The sequence below is a fragment of the Elephantulus edwardii genome, unplaced genomic scaffold (assembly GCF_000299155.1).
Source record: "Elephantulus edwardii isolate Elephantulus edwardi_28Jun2011 unplaced genomic scaffold, EleEdw1.0 scaffold00083, whole genome shotgun sequence".
NCBI classification, from domain to species: Eukaryota; Metazoa; Chordata; class Mammalia; order Macroscelidea; family Macroscelididae; genus Elephantulus; species Elephantulus edwardii.
The window spans coordinates 6986120-6995189 of NW_006399833.1; the positions used below are offsets into that span (position 1 = coordinate 6986120).

General features: G+C 37.2%; 2 protein-coding genes across 2 annotated transcripts in view; both read left to right on the top strand.

Annotated features, from left to right (window-relative positions):
- NXT2 (nuclear transport factor 2-like export factor 2) overlaps window positions 1-1449 on the top strand; it is a 5161-nt gene extending 3712 nt beyond the window's left edge. The window contains exon 4 of the mRNA XM_006889951.1: window positions 1265-1449. Coding sequence (XP_006890013.1) covers window positions 1265-1449 — 185 coding nt within the window. The remainder of the gene's footprint in view (window positions 1-1264) is intronic.
- A 4710-nt stretch (window positions 1450-6159) lies between these two features.
- Window positions 6160-9070, top strand: part of LOC102862842 (cyclin-dependent kinase 16-like) — a 34736-nt gene continuing 31825 nt past the window's right edge. Inside the window, exon 1 of the mRNA XM_006889952.1 lies at window positions 6160-6169. Within this exon, the coding sequence (XP_006890014.1) occupies window positions 6160-6169 (10 nt within the window). The remainder of the gene's footprint in view (window positions 6170-9070) is intronic.

Genomic DNA, 9070 nt, shown 5'->3' on the forward strand with positions numbered 1-9070 from the left:
TCAGTTTCAGCAAGCAGGGTTGTGTCATCTCCATAACGCAGATTGTTGATAGATCTTTCACCAATCTTGACCCCACATTTCTCCTCATAGAGCCCAGCCTCCCGGATAATCTGTTCTGCATATAGGTTGAAAAGGTAAATTGAGGCTAACTATTTTTTGTTAATAGACATGACAGAAGATCTGTTTTCTCTAAGTAAATGATTACTTTCTATGCCCTGTACTGACTTCAGAGGGAAATTATACCATATATCTCTAATTAATATCTTTTGCTGTATACCATCAAGTTGGAACCATCCCATAGCTGACCCTCTAGCAGGTTTTCTGAAGAAGTTAATCACATAAGAGATTGGCAGTTAATCTCACGAAAGATTGCCGCCCTTTCTCCTAGAGAACAGCTCATGGATTGGAGCCACGTACCTTTGTGCTGACAGTGCATTTCCTTACCACTAAGCCACCAGAGCTCCCTATAAGTATTATCTTTTAATATCCTCCAAAACTCATTGCTGTTGAGTCAATTCTGACTCATAGTGATGCTATAGGATAAATTAGAACTTACCCCATAATGTTGCCAAGGTAGTAAATCTATATAAACATACTGCCACAGGTTTGTTTTTTCCCTCTTCTGGGGCTTCTGGGGGCTTTGAAATACTAACCTTTATGTTTGAAGCTAGTTGCTTAACACTCTTCTACCAAGGCTCCAATTAGTATCTTACAGCCTCGTAAAACATTACAAAGGAAATTTGCTGTTCTACGGAATAATTCTTTGACAAAATGGTATTTGATTCAAGATAAATGGATGCAGTTTATACAGTTAGCCTCCAGGTGGGGCCCTCAAGGTCTCAGGTGGTAATTTAGGGTGATTTCCCCCCCCCTTATAGGTCTTGAAAAGAGCTGTAATTTCATACTCAAAATCTGTGAATAAGTTACAGTAGAAACCCAATTACATTTTAATACATACGGTAATCAAGTGCTCCCAGTCCCGTGTTAGATAGAATAATTTCTTGTTTTTGAAAATTTGAGTATGCAAGCTCTTTCTAGCCTGAAAATAATTTTAATATTTTAATATCTTGAAATTGATTGTGCTATTTCGTTTCCTGCCTTTGGATCTTTAAATACTGAACATTCTCAAGGTCAAGAAAGTTTTATGAAACTTTTTTTTTTTTAGTCACATCCTAAGCAATGTAGTTTAGACTTGAAAAACTCTGCTTAATTCAGTAACGGATCTTCTTCTTTATTATTTTTTTTTTAATTGGTGGTGTTAAAGAGCAAGCTACCCCACTGCAGACCACTGTTCTTGTTGTGACCAGTGGAACGGTGAAATTTGATGGAAACAAGCAGCACTACTTCAACCAGAATTTCCTGCTGACTGCTCAGTCCTCTCCTAACAAAACTGTGTGGAAGATTGCAAGTGATTGCTTCCGTTTTCAAGATTGGGCTAGTAGTAGTTAAAGGGTCCAAGTTTCCTTCTCCTTTAGTCCATTAGTTCCAGTTATAGAAATTTGTGTGAGTTAATTCATTTAATTGTAGAAGCATTGTAAGCCAGTATGTGTTACAATTCTCCCCTGCCCCAAATTCCTATCTGCATCTTTTCTAGCAGCTGCTAGTTTGGATTATTGCCTGTAAGAGCTTCAATGTTAGTTTGTTCCATGCCTTATCTACATTCCACTGGCATTCTGATAGTAATGTTGCACACATGGTCTCCATACTGATATTCACTGTGAATCCAGCCCATCACAAAAATGAAACCCTTTTCTAGTATTTACTACCTGTGGGTTGTTAGTACAACATAACTGAGAGGAATTGGGGTTTTTCTGCTTAATTTTGAGGCAAAACATAGCCTTACTTTCAGGAAACAGTAGTAGTGCAATTGTAATGTATGGCTTTTCCTTATAAGTTCAAAGAAAACTTTTACTAATGTGGGTTTACATACCTACACCGACATACTGGAATTGCATGTGGTCTTTTTACATGTTAAATAATATGCTTATGTTGACATGTTTGGGTTTTTTAAATGACGTGAAATTGTAGACTAGAGACATACATAATGTTCTTTGTTGATACCTGAGTACTGGGCATGTTTGGTGACATAAAAGCTTCCTAAACAGATTTTTCTTGGCAGCTCCAGATCTATAGTTTAGGTTATAAGTGGTTGTAAGAATAATAGCTTTAATGTGAGAATGGAGAAACAAGAATTACTGAGATTCAAGATTAGAACAAAAACTGAGGAGGGTGGCCAAATGCTAAATTTTTGGTACTTGTATTCTACCTCTTAAAAATAGGTTGTCTTCCTTTTAGGATTTGTATGACTAAGTAACCACGGTCTTTGCCAAATAGTCATGCATGTCATGTGCTCTAAACATGATTCTATAAATGTTCTAAACATGATGGTTTTTTTACTTACCTCATGCTTATCACCAGTATAAGTTTCAGTCTATACAAGAATTTATGAGGGTCAAATGTCAGCAATAAGCCTAATCCTGGCAGCTGAAATCCAACAGAAAAGTTGGAAACAAAGCCATTGCCTTTGGTAACTGGACACATCTCTTATCTTCCACTTGATTCATGTGAGCTTTAGGCCGAAACTCTACTGTGTGTTAATGGTCCACAGATACATAATTTTACCTTTGTATTTTACAGTTAATTGCACTAGTTTTTAATTCTTTAAAATTAAAGATTATTTTTCTTATGATTCTTCCATATGACATTGAACAATAAGACCTGTTTTGTTTTGTTTTTTAAATATTGCATTCTGTGGCCTTTTAAAAAGATTAGGAACAGTAGATGTAAACTTCAAAACAGCAAATGGATTAATTTGCTGTCTAAATTTCTAAAGAGAAAAAATTCCCTATGCTTTGATTTTTTGCTAAGCTTCAAACATCTTTTTCATTATTTTAATATTTTTAATATCTATGTGCCAGCGTTGTTTCTAATTGTAACTCAAAGTATTTCTTATCACTTAATTTTAAAGCCAGTAATTTGTTTCTTTCCACCCCAAATTGCATTCAATATTTCTGCTGTGTTAGCAAAAAGGGACTGGAACTGAAATTTGGAAACTGTCATGCCTTCTTGTAGTTATGATCAAAAATTATATTAATACTATAAAATTATAATAATTATTTTATTATTCTGCTCAAAATGAGCTGCTTACTCTAAATTGAACTTTTGAAAGCACAGCTTGAGCAAAAATTTCAAGGCCCAAATACTACCCCTCCTCAAAGGGAAACTAGTTCTACCAGAAACTGCATTTCATGAGCAATAACATAATTGAACAAAAGATTTAGTGCTGTTCACTAAAAGTGTTTTTAAGGCTTGAATATGAATGTTTTTCAAAGTTCTGTATAACTCCAATTGGCTGGAACTATTCTTAAGTGGACTATACTGTATTTTTAAATGTTCATATTTTTGTAACTTGGAAAATAAATAAAACCCACCTTGAGACAAGTTTATTTAATTGTAAGATCTTTTGTGGTTTGTGTTTTGTTTAACTCTCCAGAGTACGTACTTGTTTCCATATAATATAAGACTTTTCAAATTTAAAAAAAAGTTTGTTGAAATGTTGAAAGCAAAGGTCAACAACATGGACTTTTATTTGCAGTCCTATTTCTTGCCCACCTTGTTCTTTCTCTTTTTCTACCAAGTATCCATAATTCTGAGTCATTTCTCATGTTGAAGGAAGATTGTTGGTGAGAACTTGAACATTTTAAGTTTAAAGCTTCGGGATTGCAGTGCAGCTTCTTTGCCACCAGAGCTCCCTAGGCTTGAAACTTAAAATGTTATATTAGGTTGTTGTTGTTGTTATGTGCCATCGAGTCGCCTGGGACTCATAGCAACTCTATGTACAACAGCCCTAAACCCTGCTCTATCTCTTGCCAATCTTATTGTCTCCAGTACACCCACCCTCTTTACCCCAGTGATTGAATCAATCCGTCTCATCAAACATCTTCCTCTCCTGCACTGTCCCTCCACCATACCAAGCATGATGTCCCTCTCCAAGGACCTGTCTCTCCTTACAACATGTCCAAAGTATGTCAGACGAAGCCCCAAAATCCTTGGGAGTAGCCTGGTTTAACCCTCTCTAGGATGAATCTGTTTGTTTTCTTGGCAGTCCATGGTACATTCAATACTCTTCTCCAGCACCACAGCTCAAAAGCATCAACTCTCCTTCTATCATCCCTAGTCACTGTCCAGCTCTAGTAGGCAGTGAAATACAACTGGTTTCCAGAAAGAATAGTCCCATTATTTTTAAATATATGTGATTAATTTAACATGCATATAAACTTTGGTGAGTTTGAGTCATCTTACTAGTTTCCAAATATGTGAAAATTACCTGTTAAAGTATGATTTCTCCCAGTGAAACAGCAAGTGGCATGTTTGGGACAGGAGCAAGAAGTCAAAAGCCAAATAGGTACTGTTTGATAGAACCTATCGTGTGTGTGTGTGTGTGTGTGTGTGTGTGTGTGTGTATATATATAAAATTACTTGAGGCAGCTATGAGAGCCTAGTGGTAAGGAGCTGCACTGCCAATCCAAAGGCACACAGTTCAGATCTACTGGCTGCTCCACGGAAGAAAAATCTCTTACCATGCAATTTACTGCTTCTGAAAACCTGCTGATGAGTCAGCCATGGGTCAGATCCAACTTGATGGCACATAACAACATACATCATGATTAGAAATGTGGAGAGGCAGTGAAAGGAAGACCTCCTAATGAGATGAATTGACACAGTGACTATAATAATGGGCTCAAGTATATCAGACGAGGAGGATAACACATGACAGGGCAGGTATCAGATCCCATTGTTGAGACGACAGTAGCACCTAATAATAACGTGTGTGTGCTGCATATAAATGTAAAAAATAAGGTGTCTTTAAACACATAAAACAAAATTTGATAGAAAGGAACTCAATTTGTTGATTTTTGTAATATGTATAGGATGAAATAAGTATGGATATGTTTAAACATAACCACGAAAATAAGGGAAAATAATAGAGCATTTAACTTTCCCATTCGAGAATTCCCTCTGTACAATAAAATATCAAAACCTTTGATACCAAAGGCTTCTGTATTAATAAATACTTGTCCTTTGCCAAATGTAGCTTTCTGTATAAAAGATTGCTTTGTGACTGTTTTCAGTTTGCTATATATAGGTCAATCCTTTTTCTCAGAGTACTAAAAGGAAGAAATAAGTAAGATGCTTTTGATGGAGTGTCTCTGGATACAGCATACATTTAGGATTGAGGTACACTTGATGGCAATATTCAGATTTCCATATTTGTCCATACACCGACTTGCTAAAATTTATTTGTAGCTGAAAATAAAAACTCAGTGTTTTTGCAGTCATTGGCAAATATGTGCGAAGTGAAAAAATTTGAGTCACCCATTGTGCACCTACCTTCAGGGTTGAAGTCAAACAATGCAAAAAGGCAGTGCTTACTTTTTGCTTGTTTCATGTTGTAAACAAGTGTCCTTTTCACAGTTTATTTGATGCCATGCTTTTTGTATCTGTAGTACTTTTTGTTAGTGATCTTTCTGTTTAAAATGGCTCCCAAGCATAATAATGATGACTTGCTGCCTAGTGTTCCTCAGTGCAAGAAGGTGTGATGTGCTTTTATGGAAAAAAAAAAGACATTTGTTACATAATGGGAGTTGCAGTGCTGTTGGCCATAAGTTCAATATTAATGAATCAACGACATCGTACATCTAGAAAAAGGGAAATTAGTCAGTCTGTACATGAAGGTGCTAAAGTCATATCTATGGGGGGTGATAAAACAGTAGGATATATGTTAAAGTAGCTAAATTTGTGCACGAATGAGATGACCAGAGAAAAAAGATACAGAAAACAGCCTTGTGGGCCTGAGAACCAAAGGCTTTTTATGTCACTGTTTTTTGAACCAGAGTAAAAAAAAATGTTAAATTCATAACTAATGTTTTATTACAAAGACAGTACACTTGTAGAAAATAAGGTGTCTTTAAACAGAAACATCATAAAACAAGGTGATGAAAATGATTGGCTGATGAAAATGTTGTGAAGAGGAATCTAATTCCCTTGGGGAGTGGTGCAGTATTTGCTAATTCATCGTCTTTGTGACTCTATAGGGCATTACTATAGATAACAAGAATTTATGCATACTGTAGATCATTGACATTCAAACTTTTTACCATGACCTACAGTAAGAAGTCTGTTTTACATCATCATAGCCCAGTATACAGATGCTTAAGGATAACTGAAATCAATAAAATATATATGTCCAGAATAATACATATTCTTACTGTTTGCAATACATTGCTGCTATTTCATTCTATTCAGTTTTTCAAATGCTGCTTCTAACCTGCCAAATTGGTGGAGATTTTTGTTTTTATACAGCCTCCTAATAAAGAGTTTTCCCAGCAATTTGAAAAACCACAAAGATAGAGCAAGCAAAGTATTTTCACTATCATTTCCTGACAGGGTTGGCTTCCAAAAAATGGTGCCATGTGTCAGCGATGTCACACTGACTTGGAATTGATCAAAAATCTCTTTCCCCTCTCAGGCTTGTCGCATTTGTTGAGGGCTATGAACGGCAGCTTTCCTCCCATTCCTTTGGCTTGTACCTGAAGTTCAGAGCTAAGAAAGCAGATGTTTCGATTAGTCTTAGGCAGAATCTGGGCTTAAGATGTGTGGCAATGGAAAATAATTTAGATAGGAGGCATCGTATTTCAGATGTCCAAAGAGAAATGAGAAGGCGTACCAGCAGAATTCCTTTGAACGTGGTTTGTTATTACAGAATATATTTCATACCCATTTCCTGCATGTATCCTTCCCTCCCTCACTTGAACACTGTAAACATCTGCATAAAACCCCTCCCAATTAGGCAAAGGTGATGATGGCCTCTAAATTGTATACATCTGGGCAGAAGGCCATTCTGACCTTAATAAACTTTGTGACCTGAAGTGATTCACTTACTCTCATTGGGCCTCTGTCTTCAGCTGTTGAATGGAGGCATCATTTGCCTTATCTGTTTGTCCAAGTGCTCAGGAGGATCAAATAAGACAACAAATATGAAGAGATTTGGAAAAGAACAAAGTTCTGGACAAATATAATGGTTATTTTGGGGGGGAATATGTCAGAGTTATAGGTTTGGTGCTTGTCTTCTCACTTTTCCTTGCTCCCCCAAAAATCTATTTCTTTCAATGCAAAATCAATTGATAGGATCTGCTATGCACGACAAAACACTTATTCTAAACATTGTTCTTGCCTTTATAAGATTGTTACCTAGCTCCACAAAAAGCCTTAAGATTTGATTGCTGTAGATACAGATGCCCAATTTACCATAAAAAAGAAAAATAAGTCCTTAAAAAGAAGCAAGAATAACAATTGCAAGTGTTTTGGTTGGGGTTTTTTTTGGGGGGGGCGCTTAGCGATATTTCTGTAACCGCAAAAAAAAATGGACTGAAATATTATTGATTCCAGTTCTTTTGCTCAAGGGCAGGAAATCAGCGCAATAGAAGCCTGCAACACTCACCAAGCCCAGGTGCCGGGGTTCCCTTGGAGTCCTGAGCTGCCTGATGTGGCCAATTATGCTCTTTGTTTCCTTGACCCTTTTGTGTCGTTGCTGAAAGAGCCTCTGGGACAGATTGCTCTAATATGCTAATCTGTCCATCTGTGGCACCCAGAATTCCCGGTGGTCCAGGCCCAATCTCAGAGCTAATAATTCATTGGCTTTGCATGTTGCTGGGGAGAAAAGATAAGCCTGAAGGAAGAGACTAGAGATATTAGCTGGGGAGGTGGGGAGGGAAGTTGGGAAGACATTATTTTCCAAACAACTGCAAATAAAAGGAGAGGGAGATAGTCTCTCCTGCACAGGAAATTTACAATAACTGGTAAGGGAAATGTTAAGCAAGCCCATGCACTTGATGTTAAGAATGGAAACGAAAAGGCATATACATACAGTTTACCCTTGAACAATGGGGGGTTGAGTATGCTGAATTTCATACAATGGAAAACTTACCTATGATTTACAGTTGACCCTCAAACAACACATATGACCCTGATCATCTCTGCATGAGCAATTCACCTCTTTAGTAAATTATGCACAAGATGATCACATGACATTTTAAGTGGATACTATTATGGTGAGCTTGAGTTGACCATAATAGCACCAGGGAGGGAGGGAATATTCCTCATTGAAGTGGACCCACACTAGCTCTGTTGTTCAAGGGTCAACTGAACACTCAAAATCTCTGCAAGGCTAGTGGCAAAACCAGGAAGTAGGGAGCCTCCTATTTCTGTTCCATTTCTTTCTTCCTCTTGGGACCCTGATGTGTGCCCAAGACTTCTCTATTGTTGCAGGTTCCAGATGTTTTCTTATATCTTATACTTTCCTTTTTTTGTTCCAAATATATTTTTATTATTAATTTTAATGAAAATTTACAGAGACTTTGGATTTCCATTCATTCATTGTTGCACTTTTCTCCTTGCCCACCCCTCCCCTCCCAGTACACTCTTCTCTTTGAAAGTAAAAAAAATTCATTTTTTACAATCCCTCCCTCCAGGTCCACTCCAATATGCAGCCTTCGTTCTGGACGCCCGTCATGACAATAATTCCTAATCACATATACCTTTTAAACAATTTTCTCCCTCATCTGTTTCAATGCAGCATATATTATGTATTCCATCTTTCTCAGTCTCCCCCCAACCTTGATGTCAGTCCTGTTTTATAACAGTGGCACTATGCAGTATTTGTCCTTTTGTGAATGAGTTATTTCACTCAGCATACTGTCCTCCAGTGTCACCCATTTTGAATAATATTGCATAAGTTCCTTGGTTTTTCAACACAGTGTAGTATTCCACAGCTTCTCTATCCATTCGTTTGTTGATGGGCACCTGGGTTGTTTCCAACTCCTTGCTATTGTGAACAAAGCTGTGATAAACATGGGTCTGCATATATCTGCTTGGGTGGCAGTTATGGTCTCTTTGGGGTATATTCCCAGTAGTAGAATTGCTGGGTCAAATGGTATCTCTATTTGCAACTTTTTGAGAAAGCGCCACAATGGCTTCCACAGTTTTACACTTCCACCAACAGTGAATAAGG